Genomic DNA, 22,423 nt, shown 5'->3' on the forward strand with positions numbered 1-22,423 from the left:
AGCGATTACATTAAGCGACAGCCTTGATCAAGAATTGGGCGTTGACTTCCTTGGAAGGCTTGTAGCAGATGAGACCTGATCCAGACTCTTTGGCGTTCCCGGCAACGTTGAGCTGCTTATCGCCGCTCACATGGTTGATGCTGCAGAGCCATATCAGCATGTGTTGGAGTATTTGGGCGGCTATGCTACTTACTAGAAGGCTCCGTTGCCGGTATGGGCAAGCTTCCAGCGGACAGAAGCGTCCATGGGCCCGCGAAGCTGAGTCGTGACTGGTTTACCGTCGCCTACCATGTTCACGTCAGCTTGCATTATCCTTACTCTGGTTTATTATTTCAAGTGCTTGTTACCGTTGCAAGTCAAGTAGAGGCCCGAGTTGACAGCAATGATGAGATACTCGCGGTCGCCCTTCTCAGTCCTGGCATCGAGGTCTCCAGCGTCGGCAATCATAAACTGGTGGTTCTCGGCAGTGGGGGATCGCTTGCTTTGAGGCGTTAACAAATGAGTGGTGAAGAACCAGGCACACTGGGCCTAATGTGGTGAGAGGGGTTCTGTACTAAAGCTTGATTGCGATTCCCTCCTTCTTGTTGTTGCCCCAGACGTCGAGGCTCATGTCATTCGCATGGTAGGGAACGATTCCGTAGATTCCGGGGCCGGTGTAGTCAGACATCTTGAATGCTGTTGCTGCAGAGATGGGTGGTTGTGTAAAGAAGTGGAAGTGATGGAGTCTTGTGAATGATGAGCAAGCTTGAGTGCAGTGTTTGATCTTGAGAAGGCAGATTCAAAGGGTTCATATATATTTCCGAGGAATTGCGTTAGCTAGTTCATCTGCATGATCAAGTTTCCAGTTGTTAGGTATGCCTTTTTCTGGTCTTTTCTGTATTCGCGCTTGAATGCCCCAGCGGGCTGTCTCTTGGAGCCATTGCACACACGAATGTAACTTGGGTATACAGTGTATACGTATGCAAAGTACGCATGCATCTAAGGCGATTCAATTGATCAGCACTTTTGAAGCTGCATGGGGCAAATGGGGATATCTCATCCTGTTTTACAATTGCCCCCGTGGTGGACTTGGCAGGCCATTTCAAACATTACTTGGGCTTGCATTCATCTAAGACATGTCTCATCAGACAATGTCAATAATCTATATGTTCTTCCAAGATGTAAATTTGATTCCTATTGTTTTACTGTCAATGACTCGAGGAAGCCATGCAGTAATGCTTGGTATCATCATGCGGGGTCGGGCCGAACCTTCTTCTGTTTGCTTTTCCCGTCACCGATCAGCCGTGTATACATCCATGTAACTTGCTCATCCCAGACCACAATCTCCTTTGCCTGGATACTGTGAACTCAATCACAAGGTACCCCGGAAACTGGGCATATAGTATCATGTTATCGATGTGAGGAAAATGGTGCTGCATGAAGTAGTCTCTTAAATCTTGGATGGACTGTACGTTCCCAAGTAAATGAAGCCTTGCGGCTGACTTCGGGAGTTGACAGGCTACGTACTAACTCCACTGTTTGCCACTACTAATGTAGCTTACTGCAGCTAGTGCAGAAGCCACACTCAGGGCTTCCGTATAGCCAGTCAATTCATGTACATTTATATTGCTATTCCAAACCAGGAGACCGGTCATAGACCAAGAAACATGTAAAGGCGGTCACTTAGGTAAGTGGATGCGAATCTATTAGACTAGTGTATTACTTGCGCATGTTATACCTTCTCTGTCTGATATAGCAGCACAGTCAGTAGCATTTGGAGAGTGTATTGCCCATCGATATATATGGGTTTCTCTCGATATTCTAGAATTGACAGTCACATATGGTTCAGTTGCGGCAAAGAACAGCCAGCATTGAACCAAATAGTGGTAGAAATGAGGAACTTGCTTCTTTCAATTACTTCCGCAAGTAAGCCACACTCTCCTCAACATGCATGGGTATTACAGCGTGGCGCAGGCGGAGATAATGTCGTGTAACAGCAGTAGTTCTCTCACCACAGAATATACGTCAATATAACATCATCCGGGTGTGGTGCCGACTGGTATGTCACGCATTACCGGTGACACGACAGCTCTGCAAACGCCGGCTCTTGCTTTTTTTCTCCTGCATATCCAACCCGAGTCTTGATGTAGGTGGATCTGGAGTATATGCACGCTAGCAGACCTAGCGCCGGACAGACCGTCTTCGGGAGGGCGGGGAAGTATCTAAGCCTGCTGCCCTACACTGTGTCCCTTTTGCTGTTTCTAAACGGCTTCCGTCGCTTTTCCATCTGACTGGGACTGCATTGGAATTTCTATGTATTCTAGCCCATCCCGCCTGACTACATGCTTTTTTTTTTACATTCCCTCTCTTCGCCCTTCAGGTATTGGATTCTGTGCTGACTTTGTATTTTTGCAACACTAACGTTTCGAATAACAACTACGTGGGGAAAAAAAAGCAAAACACTTCAATGCCATATCCTGTTTCTTGCCTGTTTTTGTTGAAGCCACGTTGAAATTGTGCATTGTATGAGCTGACACAATAAAACCTATAATTCTCCACGGGGTCTAAAAACAATAACATCATATTCTGGCTGCAAAATCTACACATCACACTTCAAAATCATATCCAGAAACCGTGGTATATCACCAGTGAAGTTCCTCTGTCTGTGGGAATACATCAGACAGGTTGTGATTAGGTAAAAACCAGAACGTGTGTGTGTGTGTGTGCGAAACCTCAAAGCTAAACGTCAGCAAAACGCCACGCCACCACAAAAGTCACCAAGTACATACACCCTAGATTCACAGACCGGTTAGCCATCTCACCGCCTCGCTTACGCAACTCTTTGTGCGGGCAAGAAGCCGTATGTAGTTGGTGACGTTATTGCCCAGCCATCAAAAAAACAACCACTAAGTAAGTACGGATGCAATCGGATCATGCGTTTTCTCATCCGGAGACCCGATTGTATCCGAGCAGTGGTAAACAGGGGAATGGGGGCTCGTGAGCCAGAGACAAGGGCTTATGTATTTCGGTATAATGGCTAGTTACTAGCGTGCGTGATGAGAGGAGGAGGAGGAGGTGCTTCGGACTAACTAGAAGGAGTTGTAATATGAGTGGAATGTCATCAAACAAGCAAGCAAGTAATGTTTCCCCGGTAATCATATACAAATCACCACATATATTCCCCTCCTCTTCCCCCTTTTGTACCGCTGCACTTGTGCTTATTCATCCCACTCACTCACTCACTCACTCACTCACTCATTCGCCATGGCCCTCGCATGTATAGGTATCTGCCATGTAAAATCTACATCCACCTGTCACGTGTATACTTGCATTACCACACCAAGCCGCATTGCACTGATATGTACATCCACCCACCCACCCACCTATAAACAACTAGCAATAATATCCACGAAACCATCTTAACTAAACCCATCACTCCCCCATAATATCCAAGTCTCAGAAACGCCCTCTGATTCCGTATTCCGAATTTCAATTACCCCGTTGTACGCAAACTCCATATCCGTTGCTTCTAGAAAAAAAAGAAAACCTCACGTGCACTTCACACTTGTCATGTTGGAGCATCTGATTTGCATACCTGCTTACCGCTTACCCTTGCTTTGTACGAACATGACGTTGGACCTCAGGGGAGGGGCGGTTTTTACGTACTCCTTTCTTTCTTAAATGTCTTATTAATATCACGTACACACACACAGATCCTGGCATGGCTTTGGGGGCCGGTCATGGTTTACGTGGTGGGAAGGGGGGGATCGATAGGACATGTTTAGGGGAACATGTTTGAGGAACTGGAACTTGGGTAAGTTGTGGTCTTTTGGCAGGGTCCAATGTGTAGCACTTTAGCATGTTTGGACAGTGGTGCGTAGCATGCATTTGATTGCTATATCCCATGTACTCAAACGATTGGTGCTGGACACGGCATTGCGGGTAATATGTAGATGAAGTCTCACACAAACTCCGCTTTGCACACTGGGTAGCTAGTTTGGCATTGGATACATGATTGGTTTCCCGGGTGAGTACCCAACCTGACATTTGCATTGCCGCATCCAACTACCGGCAGTGGAGCGCTTTTGGACCGCCATGTTGGGTGCTGCATCTCGCAGCGTGAAACGCACTGCGCCTCACCGGATTGCAGCCGAAGTCATGGTTCGGTAATAAGTAATCGAGATTGGCCAGCAGAAGCGGAAAGAGGAAGAATCGACACAGGATTCCGGTAATGTGGTCTTTGGAGAGAGGGAGTGCCACCCTAGGCATACATGTAGCCGAGAAGAGCCAGAGTTTGGAGTAGACCTAGCTCGAAAAGGCATGTCCAGAGGCCTGATATGTAGTAAGAGCGGAATACAGCGGGAGGCACAGTAAGCCACATGGCGACAAGAAAATGGCCGTTAGTGCTGACTTGTACTACGTAGAGGTCGGTATCCGAAGAGAGGCCCCCCATCCGGCCTGGGCACACGCGACAAGTGTAAGTATACTTGATGATGATGCCACCATGGACGCTTGGCTGTTGATGGTGGCGGTGCTGCTTTAAGTCTGTTCAGCTTCGTCCATGAGCTTCATTACGTCTTCCTCTTTGAAGCGATGCATCAGCTTGAGAGATGACGCTGTGGTTTCTGAGGCACCGGCCTCGTCGATGTGGATCTAATGCAACATTCAGGTACTCTGCAAGGCACACATATATATATCGGCTGCTCGAGGTAGTCAAGGTCGGCTACTTACCACTGGGGTATCGAACTCATACAGCTTCTTCCACTTGTCTTGGCCGGGGTCCATGACGTTGATTTCGTGGAAATCGAGCGGCCGCTTTGCCTTGACGTTGTGCACCACTGCTTTGGCCGTGTCGCAGAGCCCGCATGGCGTTCGCGTGAACAAGGTGATGCGGCAGGCGAGTAGGCGAGGCGTGGCGCGCAACATGGCGGGCGGTGGGCTGCGGAGACGAACGAACCAAGCGAGAACCGAGAAAGCAATCCAGCAACAATGCGCCCTTGTCGGAACACTTACACACTTACACACACACACAGCGATATGAAGAGCCCAAGTCCCAAGGCGTTGGTCGCGCTCTGGTGAATACGAAGAACGGCGGCAGCCAAAAAAGCAAGCTGAGCGCTTGGACCCCTTGCCTATGACATGATGGCTACCCGCCGTCGCAATGTTCCAGAATATTCCGACCTGGCTAAAGGAACATCTGCGCAAACAACCAGCAACGACCGTTCAAGAAGCGCAGTTCTCGAATCGCGACTCAATCGTGCGCACATTAATAATTTAATACCAAATCTACGGGAATATGGCCAAAAAGTGCGTCCACAAGGGCTGCGGCAAGACGTACGAGGACGACCAGGAAGAGTGCATCTACCACCCGGGCCCGCCAGTCTTCCACGAGGGGCAGAAAGGTAAGGAGGTCAGCGAAAAACAGCATGAGGATCCATTTGGAATTGAAGCAAAAAAATAAATGCTAAGTGCAGTGATGCAGGCTGGAAATGCTGTAAACCCCGCGTCCTGACATTTGACGAGTTCCTCGCAATCGAGCCGTGTACACAGGGCACGCATTCCGAGGTGGACGATACGCCTGCGCCCGAGCCCGTCGAGACGCCCGATGTGCCCAATGGCACAGAGGTCAACCTGGGGTCGCTGGACGAGTCGCTGCCGCCGCCCGCGCCCCGCGTCCCGACTGCACAAGCTGCCGCACCCAAGCCAGCGGGCTCGCCTGCGCCGCCGCCAGAATCCGAGGACGACGACGCGAGCATAGCGCTCAAGGAGGGCATGACGTGCAGGCGGAAGGGATGCGGCGCCCTGTACAAGGGAGGCGACAGGCAGGGCGAGAGCTGTGTATATCATGCGGGGGCGCCCATATTCCACGAGGGCAGCAAGGGCTGGAGTTGTTGTAAGAGGCGGGTGCTGGAGTTTGACCAGTTTATGAATATCGAGGGCTGCAAGACAAAAGACAGGCATCTGTTTGTCGGCAGTGGCAAGAAGAAGGAGGGCGAGGAGAAGCTGGAGACTGTTCGGTAAGTTGTTTGCTGTATCTGTGATTTCAGCGTGCTGACAATGGACCAGACACGACTTTTACCAAACAGCCACGTCGGTGGTCGCATCTCTTTACCTCAAGAAGATTGACAAGGCGACGGCAACGGTGGATTTCCAGTCTACGTGTGTGAAGCTCGATCTGCCCACAAGCGATAGCAAGCGGTACCAGACCGAGTTCCCCTTGTTCGCGGCCATCAAGCCCGAAGAGAGCAAGTTTCGGATTCTCGGCACCAAGCTCGAAATGACGCTTGTCAAGGCCGACGGGGCTAGCTGGCCCGTCTTGAGGAGCGACGACAAGCCGACAGGCGAGATGATACAGGTTGGCCGGGCTGGAAGGGCATAAGAAGTATCCAGTTGGGCACTGCGCGCAACGAGGGCACAATGGCTGCATGCATAGAATATAGCTACTGCAAAACGAAGTTACGATGTTTCTCTGATGTCCCCTCCATCTCACCTTCATACGCTCTCCCTATGCCATTGTCGTGGTAGTAATAGTGACCAAAGCATGCTTACTAATCATGACGTGTTTCGGCGTTTGCGCAATCCGAGTCGGACATGGTATCACGGGTGGTTAGTAATGTACATACTCTAACCCCACAGCGAAATTAACCGTATAAACACTGCAGCGCTGGAATTGATTGCTGAGCAGAAGAACAATCCAGCTGTAGTCACTTTGTTAATTTTGCCACCATTGCATTTTACATTCACCCACAGACGGCCATGACATCACGACTCATCACCATTGTCGCGGGCGTGGGCGGCGGCACTGGCGCCTCGATTGCGCGCAAGTTCTCTGCCAAATACCCCGTTGTGCTGCTGGCGCGCAAGCCCGAAAACTACGAGAGCATTGCGGCCGACATCAATGCGAGCGGCGGCAAGGCCATTGGCATCAGCGCCGACGTGTCTGACGCGGCGAGTCTGCAGCGGGCCGTCGAGGCCATCAAGCAGGAGTTCGGAGCCGATGTGGGCGCGGCCGCGGCCATTTTCAATGCGTCTGGGGGATTTATGCGCAAGCCGTTTCTCGACGTGTCGCCAGACGTGTTCCAGAGCAGTCTGAATGTCAGTGCCATGGGGGGCATTCTCTTCAGTCAGTCGGTGCTGCCGCTGCTGCTCAAGGGCGTGGAGCTCAAGTCGGAACACCCGCCGTCGCTCATCTTCACGGGCGCAACGGCGTCGGTCAAGAGCAGTGCGCAGATGTCGTCGTTCTCGACGGGCAAGTGGGCGCTGCGGGCGCTCAGCCAGAGCCTGGCACGCGAGTTTGGGCCTCAGGGAGTCCATGTTGCGCATGCGGTGATTGATGGAGTCATTGATACGCCGAGGACCAAGGAGTGGTTGAAGGACATGCCTGCCGAGGCCAAGTTGAGCGCTGATGGGGTACGTTTGTTTTCGTTTCTTTTGTTCTTGTTGGCTGCGTCCAAGGGATACAGGTGAGAAAGCAGCACACGTGCTAATGTGGTGCAGATTGCAAATGATTACTGGTGGTTGCACACGCAGCCCAAGACAAACTTTACGTGGGAGATTGATCTCCGACCGGCGGTTGAGAAGTGGTAAGATCGGTGTAGGACGGTAGGACGGGGCTGTGATTTGCTGGCAGTGAGAGAGGGGGGAAGGCAAAAAGGACGCCAAGTAGGTGTTGAAAAGGTTGTGGGTGGTGAGAATGTAGTCTTGTCCATGGTTGTCCTCTTTGGTGTTTTGTTGCATAGGTGCATGCCAAGCTTGATGTGACTTCAGAGGTGCAGGTGAAGTCGAGGTGGCATGGGCGGCCACGAGACAGCGCTGGCACATGTGAGTGGCCCGATGCGGGCATTGTCAACCCGCGCAGGGCTTCCTCTCTCGACACGAAGGACTGTTTTTCCATGCCTGTCAGATTATCGCGGGCCCGATTATGCGACTAAACGGCCATGGTGGACTGGGTTGACGGGCGGACATGGGGCCAAGGGCATGGTGTGTATACAAGCCGGCCATGGAGCGCCTGGCGCGGGATGGCCGTGTCGCGGCAAACACGTGAGCTTCACCGTATGTCGCATGCCATCCAGGGCGGCCATGGAGCGATAATAACGCAATTAACGCCTCTTGGCCCATGGCCGGGGCTGGCGCTGGGTTGCGCGGTTGGCGAGCGGAAGCACTTGTGGGTTCCCCCCATGGGCAGCAAGGCGCAGATTGGGCATGTTGCAGCAACGGGCGGCGCAGCATGTGCGTCTAGGCCGTCAGGCTGAGGTAGCACAGACATGCGCATGCACGACATGCTCGCTACACGGCGGCGAGAGGCTCCACGTCCGATTCGATCCAGCGCTGTCAGGCGGCGGTTGGGGGGGAGGAGGGGGAGCGATATGCGCAGTCGGCTGCATGGGGAAGAGATGGACGGGCCCACGTGTCAGCGGGCGGCGGGCATGGATGCGACAGCGCACGCCGTGGTTGTCGCGAGCATCTGGCAGCGGAGCATGGCGAGCGACGGGGGAAAAAGAGGATGCGCGGAGAGGGGGATGGCGATGGCGATGGCGATGGCGATGGGGGGAGGGGAGGGGGAGGGGGGAGGGGGGACAGGAGACGGCGGCCGTTGGCCCATCCATGACGCAGCAGCGGGCATGACCAGCATAACGTCGTCTTACGGCAGCGCGGCAGACTCCAAGCCGCGACGGATAGCTCTATCGGATCCAGGCCGCCATCCATCGCTTAAATACATAATCGTACGCAGGCGCAATGGCGAGCTGCAAGGACCAGCGCCAAGTTGCCCTCGTCCCGTCCAGAGGGGGCAGGTCGCAAGGTGAATAACCGTGAGCCTGAGCCCGCTCCACAGCGTCTGGATATCGTACCCTCGCCCCGACGGCCGGCCAGGAAGACGACGACGACGACAAGCAGCCCCCAACAGGCATCCTGCCCAGCACAGCCAGGCCAGCACAGGACAGAACACCTCCACAGCCCCCTTCCTCCTCTCGCCCTGTCGCGCTTCTGCCTCTGCCTCTGCCGCTCGATCGCATCTTTCCATACGTCCGTACGTCCACACATACTTACTTGGGCCTTTATCGGCAGCTGAGCCCGCCGCCGTCGCCGCCGCCGCCGCCGCCCCCCCCCCATCTTGCCGGCCCGCCCTCCACCATCGCCCGGCAACAGCGTAGCGAGCACGACGTCGACAACAACATCAACATCAACAACGTCAACGCCAGCGCCAACATCGACATCATCGGCCCCCGTCGACTGCCCAGCGCGTCTCCGTGCAGCCAGCGTCCCTCCCCCCGACCTCCCCCCCAAGGCCCTGTGCGCGTCCATCCTGCCCGTCGCCCATCGCAGCCTGGCCCCGACGACAATCGCCAAAATTCGCACGCCACCAGAGCTGGCTGCCGTCGCGCATTCTCCCATGCCTGGTGAGAATGCACCGCGGCTAACTGCAGTGCCCGTCTACGCACAACACCAACAACCACTCCACCCGCCGCCCTCTTCTCCACCCGTCCCCCAGCACCAGCACCAGCACCAGCACCAGCACCAGCAGCTCTCTCCCCTAACCCAGCTGTCGCCCTCCACCGTCAAGGCCTCCCCCCAGCAGACTCCAGGCCCCCTTGATGCAGGCAGCGGTAGTGCCGAACCCTCCGCGAAAAGAGGCATGCGCTCGCAAATTGCCTGTGCCAGATGCCGCCGAAGTAAGACCAAGTGCGAGAATGCCGGCCAGGGCACAACGTGCAAGGCTTGCGCAAACACCAAACGTGACTGCATCTGGGACCATGCCGCTGCCCCAACCGCTTCAGCGCCGCCCCGTCGCGACAGCACCGCCGATTTCGATGTAAGTCATGTGCGCCAGGCCCTCTCTGTTCCTTTTGCACCCCCCCATGCCGCTGCCCCTAGGCCTCCACCAGCCCGCAATCCGGCGCTAGTGCTGACGTCGCCAGGCCCCGCCCAAGAAGCGCCGCAAGCTGTTGGCCACCACGACGACGACAACCACGCCCGGCGGCCAGCGTCCCGTAGACGGGCTCGGCACCTACGAAGATGCCCTCCAGTCGCCCTTGCTCACTGCCCAGGTCTGGGAAGAGCTGGTAAATGCCCACTACTATGCTGCACCCAGATGGTCGCTCACCCTGCCCAGTTTGACATTTATGAGAAGCACTTCTCCATTGATTTTCCCTTCCTGCACAAGAGGACCTTTTTGAGCGCGGTGCAGCAGCTGCAGCCCTTGCCCAACCCCTCGGATGCCAAGCCGCAGCCGCAGCCGCAGCCTCACGCCCAAGCCCACCAGCCCTATCCGCCTCTGCTGCTTGCCTTTCTCACCCACACTGCCCGCTTCCATGAAAAACTCGTGCTGCAGACGGGCAATGATCCCATCAGGACGGCTGAATTCTATGCCCAGGCCACGCGCACCCAGATGGGCGCCGAGATCTTCGGAACCCCGACCCTGGAGAAGATCCAAACCCTCCTCATGCTGGGCTACTATGAATGGACCGCGCTGCAGGGTAGGGAGGGCTGGATCAAGATTGGCACCGCCATTCGCTGTGCCATTGTCCTGGGCTACCCCCACCTAGACGTGGATCAAAAGGGCCACCCGGCCCCATTGCGAGAAGGCGAGAGCCGCCTTTCGGAAAAAGACCAGTTTATCCTGCGCGAGACGCAGCGCCGCACCTTTTGGAGCTGCTGCCTCATGGACTCGTATCTCAGCTGGGGAGAAGACAGGCCCCCAATGCTGGGGCCCGAGCACTTCCAAAGAACCCAGCTCGTGTGTAGTGATGGCGCTTTCAACTACGGCCGCAAAGCACGGACAAGACTGCTGGGCGAGGACGATGCGGCCTATGCCAAGCGAAGAGACGAGTGGGATGCGCTTGCCCGGCAGCATCGCAGCGAGCAGAACGGCGCCGACCGGGCGTCTCAGTTGGACGGTGGAAAGTGGGAAATTGGCGAGCACGAGGCCGAACTGACGTGGTACATCAAAGTCGTCATTGTCTTTGGTGAAGTCGTTCGGTGGTCGTGCAACAGCGGGCGGCGGTATGTCATGCATGGCACATCGAGTCATTGAACCACGTGACTAACGAGCACTAGGCAAGAGGGTAAGAATGCGCCATGGCACTCGACGACAACCTTCAAGAAACTCGAAGACAAGCTCAAGCAATTGAAGCGCGACTTGCCCGACCACCTCCAGCTGACGGCCGAGAACACCGAAGACCGCATCTACAACAACCCGGGCAAGTATGTTTCGATACACGCCATGTACACGTTGTGTTTTGTTTGGTTATACAGAGAATACATGCCCACATCACCATGGACTCTGACGCATCCCCGAGGCCCTCTGGACGAGCCGCTCATTGACGAACCTCCCCCCGACCCGGACTACTGGATCAACCAGGCCAGGAACTGTGCAAGGGCCTGCAGCGACTTTACCCAACTGCTCCATACAATCGGGACCACTCGAGTCCACAGCGACTCGGTGCAGACGCCCATGGTAGCATTTGCTTGCTTTGCTGTTGGCATATGCAGTAAGTCTTCGATCAACTCGAATAGCGCCTACTAATAATTGCAGCAATCTACTGCCATTACTTCCCCAACATGGACCCTGACAACATGCTGTCATCTCGCTTAGACCCCAGAGCCCACGATATTGCCAACAGCTTCCTGTTCCGCATTCTAAAACGCTTCAAGATGGCTCGCTCATGGCTCTGTGAGCTAGCTGAATGGCAACGGTATTACCGGCGCGAGAAGAAAAAGTACAGAGAATGCGGTGGTTCCGTCAGCGATTCGCCAACGAGCAACAACAGCGATGGTGTCAGCAGCGGCGGGCTGAAAGACTACGCAGAGCTCTTTGAACGAATGCACAAGCAATTTGGCAAGACGGTCGATGACTACAGCAATTGGTCGACGAGGGACATCGACTTGGCCGACACCAGATTGTCGCACGATGAAGACTCGGCGGAGCGCACTCTTCCACACGCGCCCGCTGCCATCAAGCCTGAAAAGGAAGGTGCATGTGACGACGCACCAACCCATCAAGACCCGATCCCATCGGCCTTTACACCTGTGAATGGCAACGGCATCCGGACGCCGCCCATGACGCAAACTCCGACTTATGGGCCCCAAACGAACTCTCACATTTATCACCAGGACTCTACACCCCAATACCGAGCACATACCTCGCAGCCCAATGCTACGTATCCGTACAGCAACGGTTCCGTCGCCTCGACCAATATGCCAACTGGGAGAGGTTCTTTCGAAGCTGGCCAAAACCACTTTACACACGCTACTCCTCTACCCATTGATGCTACTACATACACGGGCTGGCCTATAGCAGGACCAGTCAATATGCATGCAGCGAGAGCAGCCATAGAGGCAGGGGGCGCACAAACTTTCAATAACTCTACCGCCTTTGGAACACTGATTCTAGGCGACGCAGCGCTCTACGACGTGACGCCCAACTGGACCATGGGCGTCGAGGTATCTAATTACGACAGCAACACTACCAACGCAACTTATTATCAGCCAGGTGGCACCGTTCCCACCTACCAGTATCAGCAGTCTTGAGCTGCACCGAGACGAGTCTCATATTGGATGCCTACGCGCATACCCCGGGATAGACGACCGCTTTGAATACGTGACGATGTGTCACAACGAATGCTTCGGCATATATACCACAAGTCCTTTTAATGTACATAATCTTTTTTCTTTGCGCGGCCGGCGCATGTTGCTGTGGTTTGGTTCCAAGCATTGTATCGCTGTTTGGTGCATATCGGGATGGAGATGCACATGCGGAGTACATTTTTTTTCCCTATTTCTTCACTGTCTCTATCGCATCGAGAATTCGGGGTTGGAACTGTTGTTTTTCTTGGACGGCGCATTGTCGAACTCTGGACGGGGTTCATCGCATCTGGCAGCAAGGGTACATGGAAGCGATATTCTTACCTTCAAGCTCACCTGACTACGCTCAGAGCGCTTGGACTCGGCGGTACATGATCAGCCAATATGAGGCTGGCAATGCTCTCTCCCTCTTCGCTTTTTGCGTAATGAATGCATGCAATGAGCTCGACTGCGGTCGAGTTACTTTACCTCGGTATTCGCCCCGGCCCCTCGTAACCCCGCGGATGCCTTACCCAAAGCAGGCCGGCGTCATGTCATTTTGTCCCCTCGCTCGCCGCCTCCCCACTGCTCCACAATTAAGCAAAAGACAAGCATTAACCCCAGCGCTAAACCCCCACTGATCATCACGACTCTCTCCCGCATGGGCAACGGGCTAAGGCGCGCAACGACCGGATATACTGGGATCCCTCCTGGCCCCGACACCCCGCCTGCGTCATTCCAGTACGACGTATGCATGTACCTTGCCGTGTGCCGCAATATTGGTGGAAATGTATACCTAGATTTGCCGTTTTGGCTGGTACCGCGACGTTCCTTGCTGGCTTGCTTGTTTTGGTCTCCACCAAACCCGCAACACGGGAACCGGTTGAATTCCGCTTCTCTCACTCGCTCCTCCTCAACACTAACGATGGATTCCTCGGCGAGTATTGACGCGTGAGGAAGGAGGGGAAGGCGGCGTAGCTTGCGCTAATCACAATGCTACTATTGCTTGACAGGAACGACTAGGAATGTATATATGTAGACGCCACCTCGGGTTCATACTGGTCGTGGGTAAAAGGCCCGATGCAAGAGCGTGGTTATATCACTGCTCGTGTAACCATCTTCCTCACAAGGGTCTCTCTCTCCCTCTGGTTACAGCTCTCTAGCTTCAGCATCTGATTTCAAGTCAAGATGACAAAGGGCTTTTCGAGGCTTGGTGGCGCCGTTGCGCTGGGTTGGCTTGCTGCCGAGGGTGCGGCGAGGGCTGTAGGATATACGCCCAAGGATTTTATCAAGCCGTATAAGAGAGAGGCGTTGCAGGATATTGTAAGTTTTGCGGGAATCGAGGTGGAAGAGGAGTGGAAACTGATGTGTTTTTCTAGGTGACCTGGGACGAACACTCGCTCTTTGTCAATGGCGAACGCATCTTCTTGTATTCGGGTGAAGTCCATCCGTACAGACTGCCCGTCCCGGATCTCCACCTTGATATCTTCCAGAAGATCAAGGCACTCGGATATAACGGCGTTTCCTTCTATGTCGACTGGGCTTTGCTTGAAGGCAAGCCTGGCGTCTATCGCGAGGAGGGCGTCTTCGATCTCCAGCCTTTTTTCGACGCTGCCAAGGAGGCTGGAATTTATCTGATTGCTAGACCTGGGCCTTATATCAATGCCGAGGTGTCTGGCGGTGGCTTTCCTGGATGGCTTCAGCGTGTCAATGGCATGCTGAGGACTCGTGCTCCGGATTACCTGGCTTCAACCGACAAGTACATCTACCTTTGAATATGTGAATCATCAATACTGACAGCATCCAGCTACATGAAGAACATTGGCGCTACAATTGCCAAAGCCCAAATCACAAACGGAGGCCCTATCATCTTGGTCCAGCCAGAGAATGAATACACGCAGGCCACCAGTGCCATTCAGCCATTTCCTGATCCGGTCTACATGACCTATGTTGAAGACCAAATCCGCAACGCCAGCATCGTTGTGCCCCTCATCAGTAACGATGCGTCTGCCAAGGGAAACAATGCCCCTGGTAAGCCCGCTGCTGTTGACATCTACGGTCACGATGGCTACCCTCTTGGTTTCGACTGCGCGAATCCCACCAGATGGCCTGATGGCAATCTACCCACCAACTGGCGCCAGTTGCATGAGCAGCAGAGTCCTACTACACCCTACTCGATTGTAGAGTTCCAATCTGGTAGTTTTGACCCAGTATGTACCGACATTCAGTTACTGAAATCACGCCTAACAAATTTTAGTGGGGCGGCCCAGGCTTCGACAAATGCGGCATTCTGGTGAACGCAGAGTTCAACCGTGTTTTCTACAAGCAGCTTTATAGCTTTGGTGTTACGATTTTGAACTTGTACATGACATTCGGAGGTACCAACTGGGGTAACCTGGGCCACCCCGGTGGTTACACATCCTACGACTATGCCGCGCCCATCGCCGAGGACCGTCAGGTCGACCGCGAAAAGTATTCTGAGCTAAAGCTGCAAGCCAGCTTTCTGAAAGCCAGCCCGACATATCTGACTGCCTCGCGTGGCTCAGCGTCGACGTCTACATGGACTACGACGAGCGACCTCAGCGTTACGCCTGCGCATGGCAACAAGACCAACTTTTACTTTTTGAGGCACGCAAAGTACAACTCGCTTGCGTCGACGAGCTACAGACTACACATTTCGACCTCGGCTTTTGGAAACATCACCGTGCCACAGATGAGCGGGACGTCGCTTACGCTCAACGGACGCGATGCCAAGGTCCATGTTAGCGACTATGATATTGGTGGCACCAACATTGCCTACTCGACTGCTGAGATTTTCACCTGGCACAAGTACGACGGCAAGACTGTGGTTTTTGTTTATGGCGGAAACGGAGAAACGCATGAGCTTTCAATCGAGGCTACCGGGCTCGAGGTTCTCGAAGGCGATGTACAGAGCGTGGCTACCCGTGGCCACACGCTCCTCAGCTTCAAGGCTGATGCTACGAGAAAGGTTGCCAAGTTGGGAACTGACAGTCCCGTCTATGTGTACATGCTCGGTAAGTGGTTGAAAGGACTTGAGGAGGTGCATGCTAATGATATTTGAAGACCGCGACGAAGCGTACAAATACTGGTCCATTGACCAAGCACCTCATGACTCTTCAAGCCCCGTCATTCTCAAGGCCGGCTACCTCATGCGTACAGCCAAGGTCTCTGGTGACACCCTCGCCCTAACTGGAGATGTGAATGCCACGACGCCCATCGAAATCATTGGTGGCGCGCCGTCTGGTCTCTCTAAATTGACTTTCAACGGCAAGGATATCAGTTTCGAGAAATCCAAGGCTGATACCCTGACCGCAACTGTCGATTTCCCCAAGCCCGACCTCAATCTCCCTGAGCTAGGCAAACTCTCATGGAAGTACATCGACTCGCTTCCTGAGATCCAGCCGGGATACGACGACAGCAAGTGGACCATTGCCAACCTGAACAAGACATACAACTCGCTCCGCGCCCTGACAACGCCCGTCTCGCTCTACAGCTCCGACTATGGTTTCCACACAGGCACGCTTCTCTACCGCGGCACCTTTACCGCCACCGGCTCCGAGACGACATTCGAGCTCTCGACCCAAGGCGGCTCCGCATTCGGTTCTTCAGCATGGATCGGCACCCACTTCCTGGGCTCGTGGCGCGGCTACGACGCCGCCATGAACTGCAACTCGACCTTCACGCTCCCCAACCTCACCAAAGGCCAGAAATACACAATCACCATCGTCATCGACAACCAAGGCCTCGACGAAAACTGGACCATCGGCACAGAAACAATGAAGAACCCGCGCGGCATCCTCAACTACAAGCTCGCGGGCCACGCCGCCGCAGACATAGCCTGGAAGCTCACTGGAAACCTTGGCGGCGAGGACTACCGCGATATTTCACGCGGACCCCTCAACGAAGGCGGCTTGTACGTCGAGCGCCAGGGCCTGCATCTCCCCGGCGGTCTCGCCGCCCCAGACGCTAAATGGCAGGATACCGCTGGACCTGTTGCCGCGGGTCTCTCCGCCCCTGGCATCGGCTTCTTCGCTACGGAATTCAAACTCGATATCCCAGCCGGCTACGACGTGCCTCTTAGTTTCAGCTTCACCAATACCACCACCACCTCTACCTCTACCTCTACCTCTACTACTACTGCTGTTGCTGCTGGATCCAGCGTCCCGGCTTTCAGGGCACAGCTCTACATCAACGGCTGGCAGTACGGCAAGTACGTCAACAATGTGGGTCCTCAGACTAAATTCCCCGTTCCCCAGGGTATTCTGAATTACAGCGGTACCAATTATCTGGGTGTTTCGCTGTGGGGACTGGATGCCGGCGCGACTAAGATGGCGGGCTTGGAGTTGCAGGTTGATGCGCAGATTTGGAGTGGCATGGCTAAGGTGGAGACGGTTGTTGGAGAGGAGTGGAAGAGGAGGGAGGCGGCGTATTGACATGGGAGTGTTTGTTGAGCCTGTGTGTATTGGGATTCCTTGTACGTGGTCTAGTCATGTCATGTGCAATGTATCTATAAGTGAATGAATGAATGAATCAAACAAACAAACAAACAAACGCCTTGTGTGATTCGTAAATGAGCTCGTGTCGTCGTACCGCAAAGTCTAGATATATAATACAGTCTACTTGGATTCGCGGGAAAAGCAACAGGGATAATACAGTCTACTCATGGATTGAAAAGGAGGCAAGGGAGAACGCCAACACAACGGCCAACGCCGACCCCCCCCCCACAGGATTTTTCTACTTGCCCTCCGGCGCCTTGACATTCAGACTGGGATACTCAGGCACCACCCACCTATGCAGCTGGGTCGAAGGCAGAAACCCCGCGAGCGCACCAACCAGGCCCTGCAAGTTGAGCGCGGAAACCAACCAGAGCAGCTGATACAAGATGCAGAGACCCAGTGTCGACTGCGGGAACAGCGCGGCGCCACCGTTAAGCCAAGTGGGTAATTTCTGCGCTTCGTCGACAGGCTCGCGGATTGTCTCTTCGTACGCACTGAGCGCGGCATTGATGTCGTTGGGGCGCCGCGATAACTCGTCTGCGAGGACGTAGGCGCCGATGAGCGCGAGCGTGGTGCCTTTGCCCGTGAACGACGAGGGACAGTATCCTGCGTCGCCCAGCAGCACCACGCGGCCCGTATACAGCGTGTTGTGCGGCATCTTGACCTGCGCGATTTCCGTGGCGTAAAAGTCGTTTGCATGCGCGAGACCAGCTGTGTAGCGTTTGGACTCGCTGCCAGCGTTGGCGTAGGCTTGGGTCCATGCAGCCTTCTGCTCCGGGATAGAGAGTTTATGTGAGGCCTTGAGTAAAGGGGTTCGGGCGGCGTTTTTCAGTTGGAACCGGAAGACTTGGGTTGCGGGTCTGTTGCCCGTGCGGGTTAGAACCATGCGGTTCTCAGGCCCGATGTAGATGCGCGCGAGGCTGGTTTCGCGGGGGACCCGGGGCACGTCGAAGAAGGCGGCGTTGATGTTGAGTGAGGTGAAGGCCTGGCGGCTGGTTGCTTCGCCAAAGGCGAGGCGCCGCGTGCGCGAGCCCTGGCCGTCTGCTGCGACGACAAGGTCGTATGTGTGTGTCTGGCCGGACGACAGCGTCACGGTAGCAGATGTACTTGTGTTTTGCGTGAGTGCCGTGATGCTCGTGCCAAACAGGTACGTCAAGCTGCCCCTTTTAGGGCCGTTTGAATCCAGGGTTTCCCGCTCTTTCACACTGTTCTTGTACATCATGTGGACAAAGTCGCCGCGCATAAACTCGAATTCGTTTGTGATTTGGAAGGCTTTTTGCTGGGCGCCGGCTTTTCGGATGCCTGTTCGAATGAGACTGTTGCCTTTGGAGTCGACTAGCTCCATGCCGTCTTCTTGCACACAGAGGTCACGCAGCTCGTCGGTGAGTCCAAGGCGTTGCATGATGGGGACGCCTTGGTCTTTGAGGTCAATCTGCTGGCCACCGGTGCAGAGCGACTCCCAACGCTCTATGACGGTGATGTGGTGCGAGGGATTGGAGCGTTGTAGGAGGAGAGCAAGAGTAGGCCCAGCCACGCCTGCACCTACTATGAGGATGTTGAGGGGGTTTGCAGAAGTTGATGGAGAAGTGGCCATGCTGGACCTGCTTGGACGGTGGAGTATAAAGTTGAAAGTGTGATTAATGTGTATGAAATGCTGCGATGATGAGATGAAGACTTGGCGATGGTTTTACAATAAAAGCCATGGTCGTCCTGCCTTGTATTCGCAGTTGTGTATACACTCCCATAGTACTGCATACTGCTGCCATACTGCTGCCATACTCGGTCTGTTGAAGCGGGCGACATGTCCGACATGTCGGACATGGCATCTCCGATCGCACCCCCGAAGTCCGGATACTTGAGCTTTCAGGCGTCCTGCTTGCGGACATAATCCAAGCTGTGTCATGTTCGACTGCTAGTCCGATGCTAGGCTGCGCCGGACTGGTGCCATTGCAGCGCTGGCTTTCTGGTGCGAGGTCTGTAGACAGAGAGGCCTCTCGAGGCCTTCAGTTTCGTGGAAAGAATGCTAGCAATTGATACAGAATCACATGGTCGGCGTGGCTTTGCTTTTGGAATAGGCGTGGTGGTGGTTGGAAGAAGAAGCATGTGGAGTGGATGCGAGGCTGCGTCGGACGTCAGGGTCCGCCGAGGAAAACCAACGCTTGTCGCTTCACCATCACCACCCAAGCCAGCTTTCATCCACCCCACGTGCCCACGTCGCCCGTTTCCGCCCGTGTACAACAAACGACGGGTCCAGGCCACCGAAACCACAATCTTCCGGCAGTCTTCCCCATACGCGCCCCTACAGAAGCACGAGTGTCGGATAGCCCCGCGAAACCTCACAATGGCCATCTTCGGGACGGCGCTGAATGGCGTCGGCGCGCTGTTGCTTACACATGCGTAAGTCACACAATTGCCCTGCAATTGCCGAGTCAAGGACGGATTGAATTGGAATTGCGGCTGTTTCGCATATCTCTACTGACGCCTCCAAGTGTCTACTCGGCGCACGAACACACAGCCACCTTTGCAACCTCGCCCCTCCCGCTCGACATCACCCTGGAGCTCCTCACATCAATCCTCCTGCTCTCGCTCGGCATCGTCGTTTCCTTTGCACCGCTCAAGCCGATATATTGCGCGCAATGGGCGGGCCAGATCTCGCGAGAAGGGAGGCACAGCGAGGGGCAGTACACCAACGAGGGCGAAGAGGTGTTGAGCGAGGGCGACCCGTATGCGTTTCTGGGCCTCGACGGGGGCATTGGCGGGAAGAGCGAGGGAAGAAAGGGCTTCTGGGACGTCAAGGGCAAGAGGAAGGAATTTGAAACTTGGATGAGGGAGGGTGGGAAGCAATAGGACCGCAACAGCATGTACGGTCATAGTACGTATTGCGCGTTTTTATGGGCTGTCACGAAATATCACAGCATTGCATTCTCAGCACGGCAGCAGTGGGGATGGTCGAGCCAGCAACAGACGTCTGAATAAACATGTCGATTACAGCCCTGAGCGCTTTTTTACAGCAAATGCTGCTTGTCCCAATTTGAAAAGGAAAGAAAAATACCCCAGACGCCATGCTTAAACGCGCCAAACCAAGCAAGTCGTATCAATCTGTTCACGTGAATGCCTTCAGCAAGTCCCGCCCTCTTACGCCCTCTTACGCCTCGCTCGTCATCTGCTCCACCTTGTTCCCTCCACACGCATTCATCCTGCAGGCCCAGCACTGGGCGGCCTTGATGTCGTCTCCAAGGCCAGCCACATCGGCGCTCTTCCGCCTGGGGCCGTCGACATCGCCATTGATGTCCATGCCGCTAACCCACCAGATGCTTGCGGCAATCAACTTGGCTACCACCTCGACCTCTTGCTCGTCCCGGGGCGCATACACCAGCACAAACTCGCGAGGCACAAACTTCCTGCACCAGCCGCCTCTGGCCAGCGGATGGCGCTCGCCCCAGCCCTTGGCAATCATCAGGTTGGCGTCTGCGGGGTGCAGCGTCATATGCATGGAGCCGTCGCTGGGGTGCGCGTGACAGACTTCGCCTCCGCACGTCCTGGTAATGGGCACGCTGGTGAAGAGGCCCGAGCTATGCTTCTCAAAGCAGCTCGTTCGCTCGGCCAGCCTGTTCCGGGGCTCGCTGGCCAGCGCCTTGATTCTCTGCACGAGGCTGGCGTAGATGGCGGCGCTGCTGATCTGCGTCTGCTGGCGCTGCGGCGCAATGCCGCGGATCACGGGCCTCGTGCCTGGACGCGGCGACAGCGCATCGTCGGTCAGATAGCCTGTTTGCGGGCGGAAGTGTGGTGGAATGGCGAGCGGGCGAAGCGGGTCTCGCAGGCAGATGAGAGACAGCAGCTTGATCTTGACATAGCCTAGCGGTGTCGAGGGCGTGCCGCCGGGGCCCAGCGAGATGAAGGCGCAGTAGTCCTTGCGGATGTAGAGAGCTGCCAGGCTGAGGATGCTGAGTGCGACGAGTGTGCTAAGGCCGTCCCATTGGGTTTGCGTGAAGAACATGTTGGAGAGAGATGCATGCACGTCCGGCAAGAGGTGTTGCATGTTACCCATTCTGGCAATGGGTGTGAAAGTGCTCAAGAAGATGGTTTCTCTGGCGCGCGCTCTTTTGCAGGTACCTTTTTGTTTTTTGCTTTTTTTCTGCACAACAGCCCCAAGAATGCAGGCACAATGGAATGACCTTATTTTACTTTGCGTGGTACGACTTTTGTTGTCACACGTGCGGGCCGTGTTTGTGTGTGTGTGTGTGTGTGCAAGGCTGGCCCGCGGAATTTTATACGCTCAGAATGACGTTGAATTGATACCACACAAACGCGGTGAAGCGGTAACAAAAGAAAAGCTATTGATTATTCAAAAACAGAAAAATGGCAAGACCAAAAAGAAGGTCGGCATTTACAAATCTCCAACATGCACGACTTATATATATTGGGACGCACAGCAAATACAAGGGCAAAAAGCATATAAGTAGGGTCCCGGCAACGCTAATTGGGATACGCATACGCATACACAGCTACGCCCAAGAAAACGATAGCCAACCAATCCCGCTTTTCCCCTCGCCTTGGCTTTAGGAGCGCCGCTTAATGCCCGAGTCGTTTGTTTGGGTATGCAGAGCGAAGGGAAGGGAAATATGCTTTGGTCGGAGAGATACCGCTGCAGATCGCAGGCAGTCGGGCCACCGTCCGAGACACCTGACCACGACAGCCAAAGCGCACTACCACTACGCCTTGCCCTGCCAGCCCAGCCTGTTCTAGCGGCCGCATGCCAGACAAAGGCCATTATTGGTCCACAGTAGCGGTGCCGCGTACCGCCAGCATGGTGATAAGTCGCTTGTTTTGGCCGATTATTTGCCCATCTTCGCCCTTGACCCTGTGCCTGCGCTTGATGGACCTGTGTCCAAGGTGGGGGGTGGAGGCGAAACCCATGTCACCGGCATTCTGGGCTGTGGCCCTTTTTCTCTTTCTCCGCACAAGTGGCGGGCCAGTTGGAGAGAGTTGGGTGCTGAGATCAGCTTATCATGGCGAGACGGCTGCATACGGCTCCGGGGGTTGCGAGCGCAGATCCGTGGTGGTAAGAACGTGGATTGTTGCGGTTTTTTTTTCTCTTCAAAGGCCCCCCCCCCTCACCTCCCACAAAGGCCTTTCGTACCTATGCTTTGTGGGGCTTTGGGAAAATGGTTGGGCCGGGGACCGGCGGAATGTATGTAAGACGCGGCCATATACATGGTCCCGCAATAGGGAATGAGATTGCAAGTTAAGTAAGGGTAAAGTAGTGTGTAGTGTAAGGCCAAGGGGGCCTCCACATGTCTATGGCTGATATTATTATTATTATTATTCTAGTTTAACGTCCTTTTTCAGCCCGAAGGGCTATATAA

At 54.7% G+C, this 22,423-nt stretch overlaps 9 protein-coding genes across 9 annotated transcripts; 5 read left to right on the forward strand and 4 right to left on the reverse strand.

Annotated features, from left to right (window-relative positions):
• Positions 1–10: 10 nt before the first annotated feature.
• SETTUDRAFT_34846 (uncharacterized protein) lies at positions 11–667 on the reverse strand (the record flags this gene model as incomplete). The annotated part of the gene is made up of 4 exons (XM_008031928.1): positions 11–140; positions 194–284; positions 348–481; positions 555–667. The coding sequence occupies 4 exons, from the start codon at positions 665–667 to the stop codon at positions 11–13; spliced, it is 468 nt and encodes a 155-aa protein (XP_008030119.1).
• Positions 668–4,518: 3,851 nt separating this feature from the next.
• On the reverse strand, positions 4,519–4,905 carry SETTUDRAFT_23347 (uncharacterized protein; the record flags this gene model as incomplete). Its single annotated transcript, XM_008031858.1, has 2 exons — positions 4,519–4,632; positions 4,711–4,905. The coding sequence occupies 2 exons, from the start codon at positions 4,903–4,905 to the stop codon at positions 4,519–4,521; spliced, it is 309 nt and encodes a 102-aa protein (XP_008030049.1).
• Positions 4,906–5,038: 133 nt separating this feature from the next.
• SETTUDRAFT_165581 (uncharacterized protein) lies at positions 5,039–6,459 on the forward strand. The gene is made up of 3 exons (XM_008032227.1): positions 5,039–5,381; positions 5,462–5,996; positions 6,046–6,459. The coding sequence occupies exons 1-3, from the start codon at positions 5,276–5,278 to the stop codon at positions 6,356–6,358; spliced, it is 954 nt and encodes a 317-aa protein (XP_008030418.1). The 5' UTR covers positions 5,039–5,275; the 3' UTR covers positions 6,359–6,459.
• A 186-nt stretch (positions 6,460–6,645) lies between these two features.
• Positions 6,646–8,041, forward strand: SETTUDRAFT_165582 (uncharacterized protein). Its single transcript, XM_008032228.1, has 2 exons — positions 6,646–7,389; positions 7,477–8,041. The coding sequence occupies exons 1-2, from the start codon at positions 6,736–6,738 to the stop codon at positions 7,564–7,566; spliced, it is 744 nt and encodes a 247-aa protein (XP_008030419.1). The 5' UTR covers positions 6,646–6,735; the 3' UTR covers positions 7,567–8,041.
• Positions 8,042–9,370: 1,329 nt separating this feature from the next.
• SETTUDRAFT_122302 (uncharacterized protein) lies at positions 9,371–12,895 on the forward strand (the record flags this gene model as incomplete). Its single annotated transcript, XM_008032229.1, has 5 exons — positions 9,371–9,790; positions 9,897–10,040; positions 10,091–10,980; positions 11,035–11,468; positions 11,513–12,895. The coding sequence occupies 5 exons, from the start codon at positions 9,371–9,373 to the stop codon at positions 12,505–12,507; spliced, it is 2,883 nt and encodes a 960-aa protein (XP_008030420.1). The 3' UTR covers positions 12,508–12,895.
• An 833-nt stretch (positions 12,896–13,728) lies between these two features.
• On the forward strand, positions 13,729–17,088 carry SETTUDRAFT_173831 (glycoside hydrolase family 35 protein; the record flags this gene model as incomplete). Its single annotated transcript, XM_008032230.1, has 5 exons — positions 13,729–13,863; positions 13,920–14,299; positions 14,348–14,750; positions 14,798–15,575; positions 15,625–17,088. The coding sequence occupies 5 exons, from the start codon at positions 13,729–13,731 to the stop codon at positions 16,992–16,994; spliced, it is 3,066 nt and encodes a 1,021-aa protein (XP_008030421.1). The 3' UTR covers positions 16,995–17,088.
• A 207-nt stretch (positions 17,089–17,295) lies between these two features.
• Positions 17,296–18,651, reverse strand: SETTUDRAFT_98116 (uncharacterized protein; the record flags this gene model as incomplete). The annotated part of the gene is made up of 1 exon (XM_008032231.1): positions 17,296–18,651. One exon carries the CDS (start codon positions 18,649–18,651, stop codon positions 17,296–17,298), a length of 1,356 nt encoding a protein of 451 aa, XP_008030422.1.
• Positions 18,652–19,278: 627 nt separating this feature from the next.
• Positions 19,279–20,097, forward strand: SETTUDRAFT_173832 (uncharacterized protein). Its single transcript, XM_008032232.1, has 2 exons — positions 19,279–19,454; positions 19,547–20,097. The coding sequence occupies exons 1-2, from the start codon at positions 19,399–19,401 to the stop codon at positions 19,902–19,904; spliced, it is 414 nt and encodes a 137-aa protein (XP_008030423.1). The 5' UTR covers positions 19,279–19,398; the 3' UTR covers positions 19,905–20,097.
• A 100-nt stretch (positions 20,098–20,197) lies between these two features.
• SETTUDRAFT_165585 (uncharacterized protein) lies at positions 20,198–21,354 on the reverse strand. The gene has a single exon (XM_008032233.1). The coding sequence runs from the start codon at positions 21,103–21,105 to the stop codon at positions 20,203–20,205; it is 903 nt and encodes a 300-aa protein (XP_008030424.1). The 5' UTR covers positions 21,106–21,354; the 3' UTR covers positions 20,198–20,202.
• Between the last annotated feature and the right edge of the window lie 1,069 nt (positions 21,355–22,423).

The sequence above is a fragment of the Exserohilum turcica genome, assembly GCF_000359705.1.
Source record: "Exserohilum turcica Et28A unplaced genomic scaffold SETTUscaffold_7, whole genome shotgun sequence".
NCBI lineage: Eukaryota > Fungi > Ascomycota > Dothideomycetes > Pleosporales > Pleosporaceae > Exserohilum > Exserohilum turcicum.